Genomic DNA, 25,377 nt, shown 5'->3' with positions numbered 1-25,377 from the left:
TTAATGAATTGAGGGAATAATAGAATAGAGTAGAGTAAAGCATAATTATATTACTAACCAAGCGCTAACTGGTCTGGCCACGTGGGGCCCCGCACGGCGGGAATTGTTTGTGCCTTTGTGGGACTACAACGTACGAAGGTCACGAGAGAGCCACATGGGCCTTGTCTTGGAGATACTGGGCATGGGCTCATTGTCCAAAAAAGGTAAGGATGGGCCCGGACAAGTGGGCCCAGGAGGCCCTCTTACTCTTTACGTCCTGAGGTCGTGATCGTATGCTAGCTAGCCGGTGGCCCGGATTCAAATAATTTCCACACGATCTGATGGACTAGCCTCGTCCACTCGACTGAATCTAGGGTCGTGACCTCGTCCATGATATACGCGTGGAAGCAGGAGGATCATTGGACCTCGTCCATGACTGAATCTAAGGATCTCTCTATCATAAAAGAGTTTGAAGCGCATTTGCACAAGTTTGGGAGAGAGATTTGAGATATTTCCGCCTCTTCTTCTCGTCATTGTAAGTACGTACCCGGCATTCCATCAAGATAAGGAATGCGGATATGATAATTGTACGGTCATCTATGTCCATAGTAGAAACTGGAGTGACGACACAGCCGTAGGAGGAACCAATTGAGGTTCACATACTATAGGTTAGGAGTCATCAGTACTAGCAAAGCATCCATGGAAGATTATACTCGGCACAAATGTCGTGCATGCACAAAGAAATTGAAAATATTAAACATTTTAATCGCATTATAAAAAAAAAAAGACACGCATAACTCTATTTCGACTGAATCATTTTCTCGTGGTACAACGCGCAATAAATCTCATTAGTTGAATCTAATATCTAATACTATGTCCGTGTTTAACAATTTAATGTTCTTTCTTGTTATTAAAAATAAATCTAATTTCCTGATGCCTTTTTGTCGGTTTTCGCAATGACTTCACATTGAATCATTCTAATATTGAATTGGTGCCATAGGGAACTTTATATAATTTTTCTTTACTCATTGTTGGCTCATTTACGAGCCATTGGTAATGCTCCCCATTTAAATACGCAGGCATATAAGTTTAAATTTTATTGGACCAAAATTTCACTGTCTCATATGATTTGGAATTCAGATTACACTGGTCTTACATTTGTTTCATAGTTAAGTACAACTTAGTGCATCCTATATATGTGACAAAATTAATTAACTCCAATATTTTTTTCGGTTATAAAAAAAACTTGTGAACCTAATATAATTAAATATGAATTTTAATAGCTAATCAATGGACACAAGTAATACCACTGAGTCTCAAACATCAAACCTCTTAATTATCATACGAAAGCGTGCGCTATTACTCTATACTCTCTTTAATTAACTTAACACTTAAAAGCAATACAATCACAACAAGTATATAATGAATATTTCTTCTTCTTCTTCTTCTTTTTCTTCGTTGTCCAGTATTATTGCTGTCTTAATTGTGATGGCCGATCAGAGGAGGAACCGAGAAAGGCCGACCTTGTCGCCCGTGGCCTTAACATCCTTCTGCACTTGGAGTCGGTACTCAAGGAAGCTAAAGTTCCGGTAGATGGAAGGGTTGATGCAGCTCTTAATCACGGTATTGCTCTTCGGGCAGTAGAAGAATGCCATCGAGTGCCTCTCCTCTTTCGCGCTCGCCATCACCCTGTGCTTTACACTCTTGTACACACCATTGCTCCATGCCTATAATTCAAATTTAATTAGACTATAATTATATTTCATTACAAACAAGATTGTCAGGATCGTGATCCTACCTAAAATCGAAAGAGAGTCGTGGGATCAAGGATTATAGGATCGGATCGAGAATCATAAGATCCTACCTATAATTTAAAAAATATATAAATAAAATATATACTTTCGTATCATTATAAAAAAATTCATGTTCTTCTGAAAAGCTCAATCACCAACAATAAGTCATTAGAAAAACACAAGGCATTGATCACAAGTTATCAAAAAGCAAAATGATATTATCGAATAAAAGCAACAAGCAATAACAAAGAAAGAAAAATAGATCACACGTTATCGAAGTCAGAGTGAAAATCATCATCATTAACACCGACATCGTCATCATCCTTATGATCGAATTCATCTTCTCTAGGGAGCTACAAGTCATCGACTAGGACACTTGGGACTTGACGTATGAACTTAACATGCACGGGTTTGGGCCAATTTTTTTTAAAATTACGTATAGTGTAAGATCGTTAGTATTGCATAGATCTTAAGATCCTAGGAGTCGGATTGAAATCTCACTAAGATCCTACAATTTAGATCCTCCAAGTAAGATCGGGATATAAAGCTTGCCCATGGATCATTAGATTGTAAGATCCTAGGAGCTGACTCGAGATCCTGACAACCTTGATTATAAATTCTCCCATCAACTTATATATATGTATATGTATGTATACATGTATGTAAGTACACACATTACCTGCAGAAGGTCACCAACGTTAATGACAAGAGCATTAGGGTTAGGGCTAACACTGGCCCAAGTCCCATCATCCTTCATCAACTGCAATCCCCCAACACTGTCTTGGCACACAATTGCGAGGAAGTCACTATCAGTGTGGGGCATTAGCCCAAAGACCTCCGAGGAGAAATTAGGGCACGGAGGATATCTGTTCATCCTAAGATAGCAGCTGTCTCGGGTGCAATTCACTCGGAAGTAATCAGTGCCCTCGGCCCTAAGATTTGCAGCCAAAACTTCGACAATCTTTTCCGCGAGGTTGGTTGCAACCGCTGCGAAGATCTCAATTGCCGACCTGTGGTTAAGAAAAAATGCGTCTCCATATCAATACAGGGAAATGTTAAGCGATCTTGCGCTGATCGATCACGTCTAAATAATAAATTAGACGACCTAAAGAATTAGAATGAAACGAAGTGTCATGTATGTAATCATATCATATTTGGACTAATATTGGACAACCAATGTGAATGCATGTTATCAATCTAATGTCATGAAACCGAGTTCATTGAGTCGGGAAGAAACTTTTTGCGGGATATGTTGATGAGAATGCACATCAAATTGGATTGTGGTGATTCAACGTTGATCAACAAATTTAACGAGAATTCCTTAAAAAAAAGAAAAATTATGAATTCCTGATAATTACTTGACATATTAAAAAAGAGAGAGTAATAAGCGGCATGAGATAACATTGGATAGTAAATAAGCCTAGAGTGCGGCATTATGTCGTGTTATATAGGCCCCGTTTGGATTCAAAGATACATATTTTTAACTTTAACTTTAACTTTAACTTTAACTTTAACTCAACACATTACACAACAAAAATACGTATTTTCCAATTCAAAAATTTTAACTTTAACTTTAACTCAACACACTACACAACAAAAACACACGTTTCCCAAATCAAATTTATAATCACATCTCATGTGTCATTTTCCACAATCAAAATCAAAGTAACTTTAACTCTAAATCCTAACGGCCTCTTATATATTGTATTCAATTCTTATTACTAGACTTTTCTCCTATCTTTCTTCCTTTTGTTTCATCTTCGCCTATAAACTTATTTAACTGATAAAAAATCGATTTTATTGAGATAAACGTTCATTAGATAAGGAGTTACACCGATTAATATATATATATATGTATATGTATATATTTGAATGTGAATCCTAGCTGTGAATCGAATCCTAGCTAAGCTTTAGTTGGATCAAGAGAAGAGGACAAATACATAAAAGGGAACAGAAACGGAGCAAATCGAACGAACAAGCCCACACCGCCCCACGGATTGGGGGTGTGGGATTTCACGTGATGTGGGCGAGGTATTGCACGTGCCTTAAATAGCACAATATATTATATTTATCAATATTATAATTAATTATAGGTGGGGTATGAAAAAAATAAAAGTTTGGGGGGCCAGTTCCCCATTCCCCGTGGGTTCATATATAGTGAGCCCCACATTGCAATATGCATGTGGTAAGATGTATAGCCTATTCCCCTCCTTAATGCACTCGTGAAAATATATATCTCAGGATATAATATATATGTATGTATGTATTTGTAATCATGCATGTTATATTTTGTTTTTGTTTTTGTTTTTTTGTGTACCATGACATTTAGAAGTATAACGGGTTTTGACTAATCCAGTTTGAGCCGAGTCGACACACTAAGGAATAAATCTCCCAATCAAAAAATTCCTCTATACATAGAAGTCGAAACTCAAAATATTGTTGAAGGGAAATAAATGTCAAACTGTTTGAAATAAACCTTATTAATTGCATTTACTATTTCAATTACAGTACTAATCCCAGCCTTAATTATATCTTCCCAAAAGTTGTACAAAGAAAAGAAATTCCCGACCATTATGTCCTAAATAGATGTTCTTGTCATTCGCTTCAAAAGAGTTTGTCGATATATAAGATAAACTCTTATATTACATGTGAAAGTAATATTTCTTACAATTTTATGTCTAATAATCTACACACATGTGTATATGTATATTACATTAAAAAAAAACACATTTTCTAATATCTCACTTAATTTCCTTTTTAACTATTTATTTATTTTCATTTTTTACCCTAATACACCTCCATATAGGATAAATTCTTGTAATGACTATAAATACACAAGAAACTAGAGAAATATATATAATTATGTCTTATACCTATATACGTGCATTTTCTAACATATATCACTCAATTTCGTTTTAGCACCTTATTTTATTTCTTTCTCTTGAATTTCTCACTTTGTTTTTCAGTTTCTTAGACCATCTCTAGTGGCGTCTTTATCCGTGTCTCTAGTGCCACACGGCACGGGAAGAGACTCGTTTGCGAGAGACGCATCGTCGTAGGCAGAGACGTTGCTCTGCAGAGAGACATCTCTCGAGCGGCTGTCGCATGGCAGTCATTATTCTCCTTTTAATCTTTTTTAATATTGGATTTTTCTTCATTGTCAGATTCCATGATTAATGTACACGATCACTTACTGGTATTGCAAGTCTCACTAGTAGATATCTGTAAATGGCTTCGAACTATTTTTCTATGAGCCGACCCTTAAATTCATGTAATCGGCACTTTCACAAGGTTGTAATTCGTGCATAGACATATATAAAGTGTGATATATAATAAGTAATTTATACTTTTTTTTAAAAGAGTGTTCGAATTAATTCCATGGCCAATGTGAACACCTTGTAAATTCAAGAGACAAATAAGTCCGGTCACAAACCGTGTATGTGGCCTATAAGAGATTATCCTCATGTATAGTTTCTGGGGTGATTTAAGCATAAGATTTCCCCACGAAAATAACACCCTTTAACTACCAGGTCAACTCTATTGGGTTGTAATTTATACAAATTAGTATGTATTGCACTATAAAAATGAAATATCACTTAGCCAGAGTACCAATTTCACTAACTGAAAGTGTGTTTAACTAGCGCGGATAATGTTCTAGTATAATGAGAAAAAGAGGGTTTATCTAATTGCAAATGCATAGAATACCAACATGTTATAAGGTTGACTCTCACCAATGAAACTTTCTATACCCATCTTTTTTATAAAGGTTATGAGTAAACTTCTCTGATGATTGAAAAGTGGTAAACATATAACATAATATAATAAGAAATTCGAAAAAAGAATTATGAATATGGATGACTCCATCCAAGAGGAGGCTGAGAGGGGCAATCACCCCCATAAACTACTAATATTTTATTAAAGTTTGCACATATTCTCTTAATTTTCAAGTAAATATTTCATGTTTGACCACCCCAATTCCGGTCATGCTTCCTACCCTGACTGGGGATATAGACCCTCTATAAATATATGTACTGTACACATAGATATATACCAAGAGTTTACGTATAAGAACATGTACCTGAGGCTCTCGTCTTCAATTCTCGAGATATCGTTGATAGGAATATGGAATGCCTCCGACCAAGACATCTGCCTCAGGCAAGTGGCCGTGGGGTTCCCCCACCGGTAGCACTCCTCTCCCAGGTTGAGGAGCTTCCCGCCTCCCGCCCTCTTCACACAGAAGGGCTGCCGGAAAACCTTCTCCTGTTCCCCCTTCATCTGTTCGAGGACCTGTCTTGGGATCCCATGGTTCACTATCTGGAAGAATCCCCAGTCCTTGGCTGCCCACGCGATTTCCCTCTCGCACTCCTCCCTCATGGGATGGCCCTCCTCAAGGCCAAGGTGGCTAATGTCGACCAGAGGCAGGACGGTGAATTTACAGTTATAATCCTGCTTTTCGTACATGAGCGTCTGATTTGTGGGTGATAGTTTGTGATTGTTGTCGATTTCCGGGGAGTGATTTTGCAAGAGCGTGCTGATGATTAGTTCGAATGGGGGTTCGAAGCACGGATCGTATGCTTCCGTGGTGGTCATCGTACTGGTTGGAATGAATTTGGATGGGATATGTAATCCTGAGATTTGAACAGGGTACACTAATTAACTGAAACCATATTGCTATGATAAACAAATATATATATGTGTGTGTAATACAAGGATTCATGCGCGACCATTTGCACACAGAAACTTAATTGGGAAGTTAACTATATTTTCATACCTACCAAAAAAAAATTTATTTTCATAATTAGGACATATATCTATTTATGGTAATTATATGTACATTCAATATAGGCATGCATAAATATCTCATTTGCTAGTTTCCTGGCTCTTGTTCAATTTGCCAGTAGCCACGTCAGTCTAGTTTGTTTCCATTTATATGAAAGCGTAATTTGCTGGAAAAGGAACTTTATTTATTTAAATACAAAAAATAAAGACATGCAGGGTACTGCTAAATTCAAATTTAAATGAAATATACAATTTCACTAAATAGAAAATCCATGATAATGTCCACGCTAAGAAATTGGCTTGCCTCCCTTCAATTGGACCCCATATGTTTGTATTATATATGCATATCTATAAACCTTTTTTCCTGTATATATTGTCTTCATCAACACTCGGCTTAATTTCCAAGATGGATTAATCGTTGTAGCTCTTATTACTATCGGCTGCGATAGCTCCCACGGTCGCTTCTATAACCAATTAGCTCGAACGGGTAGTTATGGTTTGACAGAGAATGGATTTTCTCCAGTAAATCTACAAATTTTCCGATTTCAGGTCTGAAAAAGTTCCCCGAAGACTAACATTGACGTCTCTACGTGTGTGTGGCACCCTGATGACTCCGCAAACTTCATCTACCCCAATGGATATTTACATTTGTGTGCAAAAGTAAACCATTCAATTCTGCGGTATGTCCGGATCATCTACTGATCGATGTTGCAACTGAAATTTACATATGTTTTCCTGGATGACACTCAATTTCCTACAGGTTGAAAACGGAAACCCAGTGTCCAACTATTTATGATGAATTAAAAGGACTGTTTCCGTTCCTCCTATGGGAAGACAAGACAGTACCCATATATATAGTATATATATACCAGAAAAATCCAGATATTATCTTTTTTGAGGGGGTGTTTTGGCATGATCGTGGCCTATAATTGGAAGATTTCCTCTTTATGGGGACATAAGACCTGGAGAAAATTGTTTGAAAAAGGAGTGCAGCAAATGCGGGGAACATAACAAAAATTGGATTAAAAAAGAAAATAAAAGAAAAGGTAATAGCACGTTTTTTATTCAAAAAAGGGGTTCTCCGAAGTTCGAACAGTCACAAAGCTATACTTTCTGTTTTTGGAAAAAAAATCACAAGGCACATTATAGGTTTTCCAATCTTCGGTATTACCGGTTCTCGATCTAAATTTGCGTGCTTATTTTTATCTATATGCCCTGAGTATCAGGAACGAATGGCTCAAAGCTAGGTAGTGGACTCTTCCTATTGTTTCGCAATCTTTATGTGATCGGGATCTGATAAATCTATAATTGTGTCTAAAGAAGAGACAAACAGGAGGGGGCGCGCAGTTTGATTAGGTTCCTGTCTTAAAAAAGTCTAATGTTGCGTTGCGGTTCTCTTGAGGTTATATATATACGTAAAGGGGAATGGAGATTATTGAGAGAGAATTAGGATTTCCTCACCTTTTAGGGCCGAGATAGTACCCAAATCCATGAGAGTACGCGTGCAAGGTCCATAACGTATCATATCATACACATATATGCGTGTAGGTGGACATCGAGAGTTCCACGGTGCACTGCAAAGCTGATGATGAACAAAATTAAATTAGCTGCAGTAACTTCCCACGCTTACAGAGACCTGCTCATTGACAGGAGCAAACCAAGAAGAACTATCAGTCTTAGAATGTTACATATATAGTTTAAATCTCAAGTCTTAGAAATATTACATATTTCAAAGTCGGGATATAGAAATACCCATATGTACTCGCAGGTATATTGGAAAGGTCAGTCCGGGATATTGAACAAATGGATCAGGCTGATAACAACGCCTCAAGATTTATGCTCGGACACTTATTACAAAAACCACCAGATCAACTGTGAGGTTCGTAGCTCTATATCGAAGTCCTAGTTGCAAATTAAGGAGAATTGCAGTTCTCCTAACTTTTCAATTATGATCAAGCAAATAATTCGATTTCCGCTGTTACGCTTCAACACATAACATATCAATTGTCAAAGGACGTCCCTGCACTAAACTTCAATATGCACAAGCACAAGCACAAGTACTAGGAGAAAGAAACCTATGTCTTTTGGATCCCAAGTGACGAAAGACCTATATATATATATAAACCAGAGAGAGAGAGAGTATTACCTTCACCATCTTTATTATGTAGAGGAGAGAGCAGAGTTTGAATATTGCTCTCTTTTGAAGAATAATATATAAGAATGGAATCTCTGCTCAAATGCATGATCTTCAAGTGGAGGGGCTGGTAAGAAATTAAATGCTCATATCAAAAACACATGCACATGAACATTCAACTCAAAGAGGGGTTCTAATGTTGGGAAATGTAGCTACCTAGACTCATTTGGGTTTGGCCTGTTCCCAAGTTCACCTATAAACATGACCAAACTTGGTTGGCATGCATGAGAATTGAGCTTTGGAGAAGAAGAAGAAGAAGAAGAAAGATCAGACTTTAAGCAAGCAAGGTAAGCTAGGTTAGCATCCAAATTTTTCTTGATGGGAGGGGGTGAGATAGATAGATAGAGAGAGAGAGAGAGAGAGAGAGAGAGAGAGAGACATTCATAAGAGCAAGCCCATAAGTTAGGTTTTGAAAGTGAGGAGAGGAGGGTTTTGTGGATTAAGAATCTATGGCTAGCATAAAGAACACGCGTTTCAGTTTCCCATCAAGAATCATCTTCGAATTTGTGCTCCAGTCCCTATATACACTAAAGACATAAATCTCTGCCATCATTTACTTTATTATCCGACATATATGTGTGTGTGTGTGTATGGTGTGGCAGGAAAATTGATATGTATGCATCCTAGTGTCCCGCCCCAAATAAAAAATCAATCGTGCTGCGGCGGTATCACGACTTATTAGAGTCCGATCCAAATCTTTAATGGGTATATGATACAAGGATATATATGATTTCTTACAAAAGAATTACGAGAGTGAAAAGAGATCATCCAGATGTGGAGAACGTGGAGATGTCTCGTCTCTCTAGCTAAACCTTCTATTCAACTTTCTTTGTATTGAGGATAATGGAGAGAGAGAAAAGAGAAGGCAGGGGACTATGTATAGATTTTTAAAAATTACCAATACAAGTTCCCCTTTCCTCCCTTTCCCTTCTATCCAAACAAATGGTTAGTTCTCACTCAGTACAAGTGTACGTACTTGGAGCGAGATCGAAGTTGAGTTTCTATTGTATACATATATGTGCGTGTTTATGTAAGTAAAGCGGTGCACCACTTTAATTTTTTCCCCTGATCCATGACCCAAAAAAAATAAAATAAAATTACCAATATGGATTCGTTCAAACGATTCGATATTTGTTCCGCTTAAGTACGGTCTTGGGTTCGAGTCATTGTATATACAGAAAATCCACACTATGAGAGTTTTGTTTTTAGTGGGCCGATCCGACTCGACTGAATTAGTCGAGACCCAATTGAGCTTCCGGATACCGGGGTTCACACCGAATAAAATAAAATAAAATAAAAGTGGTGCAAATGCCTATCATAACATCTTAGTGATATAAGTTTGACATTATAATATATAGTAAATGATCATACTAAACTTCTCGAGATGTATCAGAAAGAATTAACATATACGAAACCCTAACGACCATTATTTGTTTTTCTTTTTTGAAACAATGGGTATCCTCATGATCACTTTAGTCTATTACGAATATTAATTCCGGTTAGGACTCGGCTTGACCTTGATTATAAGGTAACGCTCGTGTCTTTTAATTAATTATACTAATAAATCTATCGAGGAAAGGGTATACCAGTCTTTGTCTTTTCTTTTCAATTATCCCAACTTTAATCGGCTAAGAGGGTGCTTCTTGGTTCAATGGTCATCAGAGCATGAATAGATTATAGAGGGGAATTAATTAGCCACTCAAGAAACCTCTAGCGAGGCAGGACTATATGAAGCGATGGTGGAACCGTCTACTGATCGGCATACTTCGAACACTGCTCGATATCGAGTCAACTCCAGAACGTTTGGAGAAAAAGCTAGCATATATATATAGAACGCAATGACCTACGTTTATATGGCACAGACGCACTTGTAGAAATCGGGCTTGAATGCTTTCGAAACTACGTTTATATGGCACGGAGGCGCTTGTGGAAATCGGGCTCAAATGCTTTCGAAGCATTTGGCATTCATGTTCTTAACTGTGTTTCCAGATTAGTGAACCTAATCTTGAATTCAAATATTGGTCATGTTATAGGAACTTCTTTGCTTTCTTTAAATAGTGTAGGATTTTATGGCCCGTATTTCCCAAAAAAAAAAAATAGAGAGAGACACTGCGACTATACTCACATCGTTTTTTTTTTAAAGTCTCTACTAGTAAGTTACGTGTATATATTCACGAAATATGATTAAAAATAAAAGAGTAACCTAAAAAAGTATAAACTTTTCACATTTTATCAATTATATCACAAACTTTTTTTTCTTGTCCTAGAAATACACAAACTATCAAATTGATGTCAATATTAGCATGGCGCCATCTTTTTTGATTGGTGAGGCGTCAACGGCGATCATCGTCCCATAATCGAGGTCACTTGTGACGACATATATCAACGTAAGCCCAATTGTGGAGTGGTGGCCGTTGATGAGGCTCTCGCCCCCGACCCCTCTTTCTTCCATTCTCGAATTTGCTTTTTTTTTTTTTTCAAATCTGGGTAATAAGGACCTCACTGGAGGCCACCACCGCCCCTATAGAGTCACCGACGACTACTGAGGTTGTTGGCTATCCCGATCAAGGATGGTGGCCAGTAATTCCCGTTTAAATTAACCAAAAAATTGGCCCGTGCTAATATTGATACCCAATTAATAGTTTGTATATTTTTATGTTAAGAAAAAAGTTGATACTAGAATTGATAAGATATGAAAAGTTTGTATTTTTTATATAATTAACCCAAAAATTTTAAAAATATTAATAAAAACTTTCCTAAAAAAGAAAATTCACTATCATCCGTTCTTATCGCCATACATAATTATGATTACTTGGTAACATGTCCATCATTTTTTTCACTTTTCCCAAGAATCTTCGTGAAAATGCCCAAAGAATCTCTCCAAATTTTCTTCCCCACGATCATATTCTCTTGAAGGAAATGGTGAGAGAGTTGAAAAGATAAATTTAATCATGCTCTCAGCTTATTTAGCAAGAAAGCAAAGTAATGCCATTCTGTCACTACTCTAAGCAATTGCCCCCAAGGAAATGTTCTCAGCCATTCGAAGAAAGGTTCTCTGCTCCGAATTTTGACCTAGAAAAGAGGAACGTACATGGGAAAAGAAAATATATACTTTCCATTACAGATAAGGTCCGTGAGATTGTTACAATAAAATATAAATTTTAATAATTAATAAAGGGTATGAGTACTCTCACCACGAAAATCGAATTTGCAATCTCACAGTTGACATGTGATTAATAAATTAAGTCTCCTATGAGGAAATTTTTTCCCTAAATTTGTTCAAATGGATTATGATACCTAGCTGAACCTTTTTTTTTGGGGGGGTTAGAATGATACCTCTACTTACTAGCTCATGGTACAATATACTGACTTTTTCAGAAATCTCTCAAAGAAATTATGGACATATAACTTACTTTAAGTGCGTAAAATATAAATAAATCACTTAAGATAAAGTAAATTATAACTCGAGCGGGAAAAAGAATAGAGTACAAAATAATTTCTTTTATCGGTGGATTACAAAATAATCTCTTAAAACCCTAATGTGTAGAACTCTCTTCTTCAGGCGAAGGAACTTGTTTCTTTCTTTCATTCTTCGACAGAAAAAGGGTAAAAGGGTAAAAGGGAAAAAGAGGAGGAAAAAAGGGAAAAAAGAATCCAGTTATTGTGTACGGGAATTTTTCCTTTGTTCACATTTAATAAGGAAAAAAAATGCTCAACCTACAAAATAATAAGTGGTTTTAATCCCGTAAGATGGAGAATACAAGTTTGAATCTCAAGAAACGCACTTGTTGGGAGAAAAAATAACGTTTAACACTCAATCTCCTGGAATTGCAAGAATAATAACTATCACAATTTTGTAGGAAAAAATCACAAAAAGAAAAAAGAAAAATACTCGTAAAAAAATTAATAAGAAAAAGGAGAGCCTAGAAAGGGAAAGAAAGAAAGGAAGGAAGATAGATTTGATATTTAAAGTTTCTTTCCAAAACTCGTATCCATTTAAGCATCCTTTCTTCAATGGAAAGTATGAATTATTTCAAGTGTTATTACTTTCTTCTTATTATAATGGAGATTTATGGATCAATCACATAAAGAGTTAATAAAAAAAATATAGATAAATGGATTGTCAAAAATCAAATTTAATATCTTTTGGTTTATAGACGAGGACATATACCATTATATACTATATCTCTTTTTCGAATTGTTATTACTTAATTTTGATCATGAATTACGGTTAATTGAGTTGGTACGGAAGATTTATCAGTTTCATAGCATCCGTAGGAAAGTATGTAAAAATGTAGTACCTCATGGACTTCAGATGTCATAAGAGACTTGGACATCAGTTTATCAGAGATGTACGAAACTCTCATCTTGTAGTTAAGGCTAGCCCTCAAATAATTAACCATCCAAAAATATTGTTCGATATCATAGTGAGATCATCAATAGACAAATTGAAGCATTGGACAGATATTCAAATAATTCATAATCACATATCGAATATTGGAGGAAATTAATTTTGGCAGTCATTTTCTGTCGAATCTCCTGTTTACTATAGGTTGTATCTAGTCAGCTCTATTTTGGTCATGTTGTCTCAATTGCAATGTCAAACGTGAGACTTTTAGAGGGTGTTTATTTTTAGGGTAAATTGCACTGGTGATCCAAAAAGTTTTATAAATGTTTCAATGTGGTATAAAAAGTTTTTTTTGCTACTTGATGGTACAAAATGTTTCGAAGTTGCTTCAGTATGTACAAACCGTTATCGCGCTATTGACGCCGTCAAGTCATCCTTTACAAGATCTGTAATTTTTGTACCATCATGTAACTTATGTAAAACATTTTGTACTATGAAGTTACAATTTCAAAACATTTTGCACCATCATGTAACGTCCCATAAAAACTGATTTTGCACTATCAGCGTCGATTTGACGATGTCAATGGCGAGATGACAGTTTGTACTATACTGAAACAACTTTAAAACATTTTGTACCATCAAGTAGTAAAAAAAACTTTTTGTACCATATTGAAACATTTGTAAAACTTTTTGGACTATCAGTGTAATTTACCCTTATTTTTATGTAAAGTTTGAACTTTAGATAATATTTTACGGTATTTATTTATAGAGATTATAAAAGTTAATCATTGTAATCATTTGTTCGAGTGAGAACTTTATAGTCGTGGTGGGTAAAGGCTTTGCATTCAAAATAGTTGGAATTGTTAGTTACAACGAATATTACGATCGTGAGACTTACAATCATCTATACAAAAATATATATTATCACCAAATTTTCCATAATCCAATATAATTTATCAAACACAACAATCTCACATTTTAACTTTTAATCTAAAAAATAATTCCATAATTAAACTTTCCTTCCAATTTTCATATTCCACATAATCTAACAATACTCGAATCAAACACGCCTTAAGGGGAACAATTTTATTTATTTATTTTCTTTGTAAAAAAGAGATGTGAAAGGGAAACCGGAACTCGAAATTAATAATGAGAGAATTTTGCAGATTGGGTGCCTAATTTAATTGGGGCGGTTGCATCAGAATGTGTATTAGGATGTCGGCCTCCAACCAATGTCAGAGGCATTTCCAGGCTACGAATTAAAAAAAAGAGCGAGTGGGGGAGGAGAGATTAACCACCAAAAATTAATTTCCCTTTGATATGATTGAAAGCTAAAGACCAATATTTCCACTTATAATCTTCCTCATTTACTCGCAGAAAAAAGAATACAATACAGTCATACACGTACTCATTGATTCAAAACTAAGAAATTTCTTTTACTCGAGAAGCAAATTAACAAATTCAATATTTTTCAATGAGACTTTCGCAGTCCATTTATTTCCACTTTTGTCCATCCTTTTTTTTTTTTTTTTTTTTTTTTTTTTTTTCTGGTGGTCTTTCCATCCTCTTTTTAAATTCACAAGTTTCTTTTTGTAATAAAAAATTGATTTTTATTTGTAACAGAATAAAAAGAGATTTTTTGCATAAATAAAAATAATGATGAATATTTCTATAAAAAAAAGATTTTTATATTTGCTCTATAGAGAATAAATCAGAAATTTCTACGAAAAATAATGAATATGTATTAGACTCTATCAGCGTGTACCACGCACTATAATAATATTTTCAATATGTTCGTGGATAGATTATCGTGTTCACGCTATAATAATTTTTCCAATATGTTCGTGGATAGATTATTGATTTGGACGAGGAAAAAAATTAAGTGATAAAAAATACAAGAAGTAAGAGCTAGAGATAAATTTTAAAAAAGGAAAAAGAATAATGTGATAGAATCAAAGAACAAAAAATTAAGGGTGAGAAAAGAGAGAGAGAGAGAGAGAGTTGGAGATAAAATTTTAAAAAGAAACAAAAATAATGTCGATTAATGTTAAATGAACAATATTGTCCCTTCGACTCATTCTCATTTACTGTGTATCATATTTCAACTAATAACAAAGGACATTCCCGACTTAATATCATACAATTTGTGGATGCGCATTTATATATTACGGCTAGATTCGACATATACTTAATGTGGCTCAATCTCTGCTCTTTCGAGTGGTGTACCAGTTAAATTGTAGGGTGGACGTGTTTTTGCTGCTGCTCATATGATTAATCGCACTCGTACACCGATCTTGTCAGGAAAGAGTCCTTATGAGTTATTATTTCGCAAGCCTATATGATTTTCATTCCATTTATGCCCACTCGAGACTGTGCCATTTCCTGATTTCTAGTTGCAACGAAAATCAAGGAGATGGAGGTCGGAGGACTTCGATATATAACAGTATATCCGGCCATGGCAGTTAAACTTGGACGACTAACCTACGGAAAGGTGGCCGTGTATTGCTGATAAGAAGGCCATAGACGCATAGCTTATTGCTGTGCGAATTAGTTAACTGCTTGAATAAACTATCTACTATGTGATATGTGCTATCATATTGGATAGGAAAAAAGACTTAAAAAGACCATGATGTACTTCCGCGGTCATATATACAATTAGAAGAAAATAATTAATGAGAATATATGGGGATTATTTTTTTTTAAAAAAAACCGAGCTAGGGATTAGCGCAAGATCCATGAGTAACTTGGTCGGGTAGATTTTATAGGGAGGCCCCCATGCGTGCGATATGGACCATTTATCTGAATCGATAGACTTATGCAGGTTTAATGAATCTAAATTGGTAATCATATTAAAAAACGGTTAATTGCTTAAAAAACACAAAATTTTCTTGTTTTATCAATTTTAGTACGGACATTTTTTTCTTGACTTAAAAATACACAAACTATCAATTTGATATCAATGTTAGCACGGCTTCCATTTTTTCAAACGGCGAGTCTCAACGACAACCACTGCTTGCCTAATCGGGGTTACCATGACGTCAAATGTCTCTGGTGACCCTAATTAAGGAGATTGTGTCTACCGATGAGACTTTCACCACCTACCTCATTCATTCTTTTTTAGATTTTACTTTTTCTTTTTTTAAATTCAGACATTGAGGGCCTCATCGATGCCCATCGCCTTCCCTATAAGGTCGTCAGCTACCTCTATTGAAGGGTGTGACCATGGATTCTCGTTTAAAATAACCGAAAAGTTGAGACATGCTAAAATTGATATTAAATTGACAGTTCGTGTATTTTTAGGTCAAGAAAAAAGTTCGTGCTATAATTAATAAAATATGAAATGTTTGTGTTTTTTAGATAATTAATAATATTAAAAAAGGCTAAAGAAATTAATCGAAACATTATGCATTAAAACGCGACTTTTAAAGTGACTAATCGAGACAGTATTTTTAGTTGGGAACATCGGAGTTCTCCATTTTCTTTCTTTGCATTTTCCTATTGCTACAATTATGCCCCATTACCAAATTAAGATGTTCTACCAGAAAGCGGGAGTCACTAGCCATGTAAGGGGGATTGCCGTCCTTAGCATCATTACTACTGATATGTGTTATGATGCACCTATTATGTATGCTCAGTGGGCCAACCGGCACCCAGGGACGGATCTAGGATTTTGAGGGAACGATTTATATTATTTTATATAACGTTAAAATTTTAAGAGAACGATTACCACTCCAGTCCCCAATCGATCTATCCCTGCCAAATCGATATAGTGTCGTGAAGTGTCGAGAATGTGGGGAATGTCATGGGGGAGCTAATTGGTCATAAGTGATGTCGGCACTCAAATGGGGAGCTGCCAGGTGCCCCTCCTTACCAATCGACTTGTCGTGATGTCAAATCTTTCCTCCTCCGAAATTAGGTGAGGCCCCACCTAACCTCATTTTCTTCTTCGCACATCCACATCTCATGTTGTCGTTTTCAAACAGATCCACAGTGTTTTTACTTTTTATTTTTATAGTGGCCGATTCGAAATTACGGACATGTTTGATTTTGATTTTCTTTTTACTTCATTCCACTTATTTTTAATTTAATAACATTATTATTATTATTTTAATTTTTTAATCATTCAATTTATTTTTTAATATTAATTTTCCTTAATCATTCATTATTTTTTTCACAATTTAATAATACAATCATTATTTTCTCTTAACTATTTATTATTTTTTCCCTTAAATATAATTATTTATAATAGGAATGGAGTGGAGTTAAACACCGCTCCATCACAAAGCCTAACGCCTTGTTTGGGATTAGCTCAACTCTATTAAAACTTTGTATATATATAGATATATTTATTTAATTGGATTGTAATAATTGGATTGTTGAATTATAAAAAATATTGTGAAAAAGTAATGAATAATTTAGAGAAAGTAATAATTGTGCTGTTGAATTGAAAATAAATGGAGTTAAGTGAAATAGAGTTAAAACTAAATTCTAAAACCAAACAAAACATAATAATTTTTTGTTCAATTCTCGTTAGCGGGATTTATATACTCCTTTATTTTACTTTAATTTATATTCTTATACTAAACCCAATGACATCTCTTATGACAAAAAAAGAAAGGGATCAAAGTCAGGTAAAAAAAAAAAGTAACTTAGAAATACGAAGGACAGGCATAGCAAATAGTATAGTCAAATAAAAACTCTCCCAAAGACGTTGCAGGACACTCAAAATTGTGCCATCCACCGCAACTCACAAGCAGGTCTACTCACAACCCTCTCCGTGTTTACTGCCTTATTGGAATTACCGACTGCTCTTGCAGCAACGTTCGAAAGATTTTCTGGCAAGACAAACTGCACATCAAACAATCCCTTATTCTTCGCGTCCACAACGACCAACAGCCTGTCTGGATGACAAATGCCCAAGAAACGCCCCCAAACCAACTGCCCTGCACTTGAAGATCCACTGTACTTTAAGAAGAGTCTTAGGTAACCATGAGGTGCGCTGCGATCGATAAAAAACAGTTGTCGACTTTATGTGTTGTACAAAGATTTTGGACCCACGGAAAGCACTTATAGAGTAGGGTGAGACCCACCCGATACGAAAAATGTTATTGATAATAAGTCGAGAACAACCCATGATTTAAGAGCAAATAGCAATAGCCACGAAAAGGGAAAGTGAGTGCTGACGGAAGTCCACAATGACGGCCGAAAAAGAAAGCCCAATGGGCTTTTCTAAGATTTCTTAGGGTTATATAAGCACAAAACCATTTTTTATTATAAATTTTTCGGGTTTCTTTTGCTGATGTAAATTAGAAAGCTACAGCTTCTGGAATCAATATGATTGGATACAACCGATCTAGGATTTATCAATTGTAATTCCCTGCTAACTGTAATTACCTCAATTCTTGTCCCACCAAATACTGTCAGATTCATTTATGTTTAGTCCTCACTCAAGACATCAGGTGATGCACTTGGTGCAGTCGGCAAGAGTCGCGCCGAGTGTTAATGCACTGTTCCCACGAATGGGTTATTCGTCCCCTTAGATGCAATCGATAAACGGGATGTACATGTGCCTGGCCTACATGACTTTGGCACGACCCACGAGCACGATCGGATGTACTCATCATTTGCTTGAGAGGCCATCAAATAAATCTCATCATCTTAGATTAATTATAGTCCAATTGATTTCTCGTTTAAGTTCTTTTTTTTTTTTTTAATTTCCTGATGTTTCCCGGATTGTGGAGGACAGTGGCCAATGCCACTTTTCGGTATCACTTTTTGTTCTGTGAGACGCCATGACGGCCCCAATAAACCTGCCAATGCAACCTTTCCTGGCCGTGCTTTATCAGCTCATACTTGCGTTGCCATCCTGTCCTGTCGTGCCGCGCAGCCTATTCAAAGGTCGCCCGTGCTCATACCGCGTAATTTTAGGCAGCAACAATGCTCAGCACGGTGCAAACGCATCAGGCATCACAAATCCCTGACCTGTTTCGAGTAACCATCAGGAGGTGCAGGTGCATGATTTTATGATGACGTCAGGGAGACATTAAGGAAGGCGGCTTGCTCTGCTCAATAGATAGAATGACGTTTCAATTTGGATATTAACCAACGAACTTGACGTTCTGCCCAATCGTTTATCTTCACGTGTTGGATTTTCACCAAGTAGCTGACGCAGTAGTGACTTGGATGAAAATGAAGCATCACATCGAACAACTAATTTCCCTACACAATTAGGCTAATTGATTGAATGATTAGATCGGAATAACACTTCATTTATTCCATAAGTCTTGTCATGACGAGAAAAATTATGATTAAGATTAAAATCAGAATGGGTAACGGGCCAATGAAGAAAGAGATGATTCAATTGAGTTGATAAGAATTGTCAAGATGAGTAGATTGCCAGGACTAAGCTGCTCGGACCTATCGAGTCGAAGTGTTTCATAACATAACACTACGAATGAAAATTTCCAATACACTCCCCACCATAAAGAACTTTTAAGCTATCCATTCTTGAAAGTTTACTAGAGGATTAAGGGAAAGAATCACAAACTGCATACATACAAGTCGGTGTGCGTGATAGATATACTTAGAAAGGAGCGAAGGAGAACCTCATTCATCGTCTTTGTATGGGTATTCCTCGGGGACTTGCTTCAGAAGTTTCACCTGCAACTCGAAAATGTCGTCTCCTCTAAGCATATCCCGAAGCCAAGTAACTTCAGTTTTCATGGACACCTGAAAACCACGAATGCCCCATTAAAACTCATTAAATCGGAAAACAAGAGCAGGTCAAAAGTTTTTACGTTCTTCCCCTCTGTATTTCAGACAAATGGCAGAGAAACCGAAGATTGGTGGCTACATGCTCTATGCCATAAGATATCATTTGTCCACAAGAAGGCAATCTGATTTTAAGATTTTAACTCTAAATTTAACTCTATTCACTACACAATAAAAGTCAACAACACAATTATTACTTTTTCATTTTTCTTCAATTTTTTTAACCATTCAATTCAATTTTTAATAATAAATTATTTCAATTATTCATTACTTTTTCCACAATTCAACAATATAATCATTACTTTTTTTATTTTCACTTTTTCTCATAATTCAACATCACAATCATTACAAACAAATTAAAATCAAAACTCAACTCAACTCAACTCAACTCTAAAACCAAACACACTTGATTTCTCGTATTATGACAGGAACAAGATGTCTGAAATGTAGAACTACAAGGGACTTACCATCTCCAAGGCTCCTCTAATGACTCCACTTAGGATGTTGCAATAGTACAGTCCTTGACAGGTATCTGGGAGCTCAACAAAGTCCACGAGGGGATTGTCCTCCAATACGATACTGCAACAGGTCCCATCAGCATCCCAATTGGTCACAGAGGCCGTAACCCCTAAGAACATTTTAAAACCCACCTGCACAGGAACTCGTGATCAAGACTGCACAGATAAGCATGTTCCATCTTTCCTCACAAAACACAGTTGCCGCGACAACTTTATATTCAAGTGAAGAGAGATGGTTATTATGTGAAAGTTGAAGGGAATAACCAAAGAGAAGCATGTCCTCTTTTATACGATTACTTTGTACCTCTAAACTATACTTGCCACATGCCAGAATCACAGTCCTTGAGCTAACCGCCCATCAATCAGTACATGCAACTGATGCATACAGTACTATTACAAAATAGAAGCATGTCTTCTTTTGCATGGGCAGCTGCTATGCCATAATTTGGTAATGGACACTCATCCTTTACCAATCTCCTATTTCTGCAAATGAATTTCAATCACCAAGAAACAACACATGCTGCACATTGGGATACAGATTACCAACAAAGAAATGGCTCCACACTAAAAGGAATACGACCTCAAGGCAAACTGTACAGGCTCAACTCAAGCCCATTTCAATCTAATGATTTTTGGTAATGCCTTGATAGTGGAGAAGAATATTTAAGAACTTCAGGCATTGACATATATCAGCTTATGCAGCAAAGCAAAGATTTAGAGCAGATCTAGTTGAAAAGGAGAGACAAACCTTTGCAATCACTTCAGCTGTCTCCCTGAAGTCAACACATCTGGTGACATTAGATTTCGCCAGAAATTCATCAATTAGCCGGATTCCAATGTTGTAGCCCCTGTGAAAATGGGTAGGAACTAGGAAGTCAGGAAGGTTTATCTTATTCATGCTTAAAACAACAACAGAAATTTGGTAGATGCCATATATTAGCACGAAAGCTGTTGACCAACATATGCTATCCATGACACAGATAAATATTTTGGCAGTGGCATATAAGAGAGTTTCACTACCTAAGCACCACGAAAACAGAATAAATGTACACAAACCAAAGGCAACACACAAGAACAAGAAAGACTTTCAACTATGTCTAAGGACACATATATCCTTTCAACATCCTCACTGCACCAAAAGTTTACACTCCCAACCAACCTTTTTATAAGCAAAGCTTTTGAATCATCAATCTCGCAAAAAGTTTACACTCTACAATTCATCGTCCAAACAATGCATATATTTTGCTACCAATACCAATTAGTGAAATTGCACGGACATGCACCCATAAATAGAACGCTAATATCCTGCTTTTGATTGGACCAATAGACCACAATCACCATCACAAATATCAAACAAATATGTTTCCTTTATTGTTATAAGTAATATCCGACAAAAGGAAAATTTCTATTGCTCTCAGATATATATTTTAGGATATATATGCGTGATAAAATTTGATCATTAAAAATCAGCCCCAAAGAATTTTTATGACTCCATATATAAGCTTTTCAATCACAAACTTGCAAATGTAAGATTAGATACTCTCAAAAGAAGTTCCTGCAGAAACCTCTCCATAGGAATCCTAAAGAATGTTCCTTCTATAATTTTTATCAAGGACCTAAACAAGAGATGGTGACAGATTACAGAACACTAAGAAGACTCCAAGATGGTCGAAGATAAAATGAAAATGCTAGCAACACAACTAACTAAAGGGGAGAATGTAAATCGAGAAATATATATGACAGTTAACACAACATAAACTAAAAGCAGTCAAAAATATGAATATCTAACCGAGGAACTCAATATGCAATCTAATCGAACAAAACATGTACATTTGATCAAGCTGCTTGTTGACTTCATCAACCTCCTCCAGATCAGTCAGCAACTGGCGCACAATTGCCCCATATGTCAATGTAAACAGTTCTGCATTCTGCAACAAACGGTTTCATCAAGTAATCTCCTCCAAAGGACCAGACAAAACGCAGCACAATGCCACCAGAATGGCAAAATCCCCAAGTGAACAGTAAATTTCTCGAATTTCTAGAAGTTTTACTCAGTGAAGGAATTCAGAGAAACACTGATAGCTCCAAAACGATTGACGATTCAAACAGGAAGACCAAGCTCTATCAGCTAAGACTATTGCTTTCATAGAACTTCCAAAGCTAAACCTTTTCATTTCCTCCTAAAGCACAAGGATTCCGAGGACCACTCATCACTTTCCTCAGAAATTCGAGATAAAGTTCCTGAGCTAAGCAGCAACATCGGAGTTTCCATCCGCCGGAACTTCCGACACGGCGACCGACCAAATCCGGAGCAAAATCGAAACTTTCTAAAAGAAAATCCAAGCGAGTTCAGCTCACCACGCGCTCGACGCTGGCAAAGATCGCGTCGCCCGATCGAGGACCAACAACTCGAGACATCGGCCTGGACTGGAGATCGAGTTTCGTGCCCGTGAGCTGAGCAGAGATGAGGTCAGCTGATCTGTTGTCCGACGAAAATGAAGTTCGCGATTGGGACCGACGCGAGGAAAGGCAGGCTGAGACGAGAGCGAGTAAAACAAGTCTGATGCATCGGCCCATGGGCGGATCCTGATTTATGGGCCTCCTGGCTGTTCTAATCTTTTCGGCCCATTCAAGGGGGACTACATTGAGACACACTTGTAAAATATGTGGGTAAATATGTAAAAAACAAGAACTAAAGAGACTATACTGCAAACATAACAATCTGACAGCCACATTTGTCCTCTCTCCTCTCTGTTTCTGACTTGAGAGAGAGAGAGAGAGAGAGAGAGAGAGAGAGAGAGAGAGAGTGGGAGAGAGTGGAGCCCAGCGTGCTGCTCAGCTATAAAGTATCCAGACAGAGAATCCCGGCTCGATCTCGCTCGCTCATTCGAAGACCTTGACTCTGAGATCAGGTAAGCTCGCCGGTCAATTCCTTTCGGTCCGGTCGTTTCCTCCTTGTCTGTGAATCATTCATTTCCTTGCGATCTATGTGCTGTTGGACGTACTGTTACTGGATTGGTGGTGTTGTGGATCCGCCGTAGCTCTAGATTGGTTCTTTATCTTTCCGTGGAAGAATGAGCTGTTTTGTTTGCCGTGGAAAACGTCAACTGGAGGACGTTTGATTGGTTCATTGTTCATTTGTTTCACATCTCTGTTGAGTGATTGTTTGATTGGTTTTATTAGTGATGGCTGGTTTCATATCGTTTTTGATATCGTTTGGTTTGGCGTAATTTGCTTCTGATTATGTAACACGGAGGTCTTCGATTAGGTACCGCTACATAACATGCGAGAGGTTATGATAGGTGGGGAAATGGCCTTGCCTTTAGCATGCAGTATCATGAATGTTGGGGTTTGATTATTCTTTTGGAAACTTTGGCAGTTTAGGCATGCTGATGCATGACAGGACTTGTCCGTGTTACTTTTCTGCGCATCTTTTAGTTTATTTTGCTACTTTCGGGGAGAAACGAAATCTTGTTCTCGTTCGTAACGGATAATGTGCTTGGCAGAATCATGTGAGATTGCATTACCGGCTCTTACAAAGTCATTTAAATGAATTCAAGAAAGGAAATTTGCTGAAGCAGTTTATGCAACTAAGTTCCGGTTTCTTTCTGTATTCTTTTGTTTGTCTAAGAATTAGTTTCCGTTTAAAGTTTTCCCTTTCCGTGTTCTTAAAAGGAAAAAATGCTAATATCTTCGTGTAATAGTTGCTTCTGTTGGAATGTTCTTGAGATTAATCTTTGTTTTTTTTCCTTTTGGCCAAAGACTAATCCATGTTTCATTTGTGTTCGGTTCATGCTATCACCAGTAATCTTTAGTGGATCATCTCTTGATGTTAATGCTGTCAGTTTCTCCCTCGTATCATCTTGGGTCCGTAATTAGTATTTAGTAATAACTTATTCATCAGCCTCAGCAGACTATAGATAGTTAAGAAGGATATTATGGTATTTGCTGTTGATTTGGAATTATCTACAATTGGACTATATGTGTATGTGAATATGCATATGGTAAGCTGTTTTAAGTCTTTCAGCTACCATTAAAATAGGTGATTGAAACGGGAATGGCTCTGGTCACTACTGCTGAAGTCTGCGATGCAAACCCACAGCTGATCGTGAGCGGAGAGCTGCGGGCCCTCCAGCCTATCTTCCAGATCTACGGGCGCCGCCAGGTCTTTTCGGGCCCGGTGGTGACCCTTAAGGTCTTCGAGGACAACGTCCTGGTCAGGGAGTTCCTCGAGGAGAAAGGGAACGGCCGAGTCCTTGTGGTTGATGGAGGAGGGAGCCTCCGCTGCGCTATTCTCGGGGGAAATCCAGTGGTGCAGGCACAGAACAACGGATGGGCTGGCATCGTGGTGAATGGATGCATCAGGGACGTCGATGAGATCAATGGCTGCGACATTGGGGTGAGGGCTCTGGCATCCCACCCGATGAAGGCCAATAAGAAGGGCATCGGTGAGAAGCACGTCCCCATAACAATCGCTGGGACAAGGATCAGCGACGGGGAGTGGCTCTTCGCTGACACGGATGGGATTCTGATTTCTCGAACAGAACTTTCTACCTAATAAGCATGATACCTGTCTCTCGCGATTACAAGAAGCGCATATTTAATGTAGCAGTTGCTCCATGACTCGTATCAACGAGAGTTTACTATTATATGAACTTGTAATGATGACCAAATTGCCTCTTTCTGACTTTTCTAAACAGCTTGTCACTCTTTCGAGTTGGTGATCTTGGTAGTTTGATTGTTTAAATATATGTACCTGCCTGAGTTTAAACTAATAATGATCGAACGAATTGTCGATGTTAAAGTTGCTTCTTATCTTTATCCCATAAAAAGTTAAGAGGAAGATCAATCGATCGATCAATTCTCCGGTTCAACCCAAGCTTTCCATTCATAAGATGAAAAAACCGTGCTTGATAACCATGGGCAGATCAATTTCCATGTATTGATAACTCGTATTAGACCAAGAGTTCGGATTGGGACTGATCATAAGCAGTC

The 25,377-nt window shown here is 37.0% G+C and overlaps 3 protein-coding genes across 5 annotated transcripts; 1 reads left to right on the top strand and 2 right to left on the bottom strand.

The window, feature by feature from the left end:
- Nucleotides 1-1,239: 1,239 nt before the first annotated feature.
- On the bottom strand, nt 1,240-9,161 carry LOC116195098 (gibberellin 2-beta-dioxygenase 8-like). 2 transcript variants are annotated; one of them, XM_031524076.1, is made up of 6 exons: nt 8,902-9,161; nt 8,698-8,812; nt 8,013-8,133; nt 5,851-6,400; nt 2,452-2,782; nt 1,240-1,706 (listed from the first exon to the last, which is right to left on the bottom strand). In XM_031524076.1, exons 2-6 carry the CDS (start codon nt 8,704-8,706, stop codon nt 1,476-1,478), a joined length of 1,242 nt encoding a protein of 413 aa, XP_031379936.1. In that variant the 5' UTR covers nt 8,707-8,812; nt 8,902-9,161; the 3' UTR covers nt 1,240-1,475. The 2 variants fall into 2 exon arrangements, with proteins under 2 accessions (XP_031379936.1, XP_031379942.1); XM_031524082.1 differs by having other exon boundaries at nt 8,013-8,187; nt 8,902-9,160.
- Nucleotides 9,162-19,434: 10,273 nt separating this feature from the next.
- On the bottom strand, nt 19,435-23,139 carry LOC116213538 (trafficking protein particle complex subunit 3-like). Its single transcript, XM_031548536.1, has 5 exons — nt 22,741-23,139; nt 22,213-22,310; nt 21,131-21,230; nt 20,332-20,514; nt 19,435-19,822 (listed from the first exon to the last, which is right to left on the bottom strand). Exons 1-5 carry the CDS (start codon nt 22,957-22,959, stop codon nt 19,700-19,702), a joined length of 723 nt encoding a protein of 240 aa, XP_031404396.1. The 5' UTR covers nt 22,960-23,139; the 3' UTR covers nt 19,435-19,699.
- Nucleotides 23,140-23,155: 16 nt separating this feature from the next.
- On the top strand, nt 23,156-25,137 carry LOC116213543 (putative 4-hydroxy-4-methyl-2-oxoglutarate aldolase 2). Of its 2 annotated transcripts, none has more exons than XM_031548542.1 (2): nt 23,156-23,294; nt 24,425-25,137. In XM_031548542.1, the coding sequence occupies exon 2, from the start codon at nt 24,440-24,442 to the stop codon at nt 24,938-24,940; it is 501 nt and encodes a 166-aa protein (XP_031404402.1). In that variant the 5' UTR covers nt 23,156-23,294; nt 24,425-24,439; the 3' UTR covers nt 24,941-25,137. The 2 variants fall into 2 exon arrangements, with proteins under 2 accessions (XP_031404402.1, XP_031404411.1); XM_031548551.1 differs by having other exon boundaries at nt 23,158-23,294; nt 24,410-25,137.
- The last annotated feature ends 240 nt before the right edge of the window (nt 25,138-25,377 follow it).

Source organism: Punica granatum, chromosome 1 (genome assembly GCF_007655135.1).
Source record: "Punica granatum isolate Tunisia-2019 chromosome 1, ASM765513v2, whole genome shotgun sequence".
NCBI lineage: Eukaryota > Viridiplantae > Streptophyta > Magnoliopsida > Myrtales > Lythraceae > Punica > Punica granatum.
Note: the sequence above shows the minus strand (reverse complement) of the source record. Positions and strands in the feature narration are given on the sequence as shown.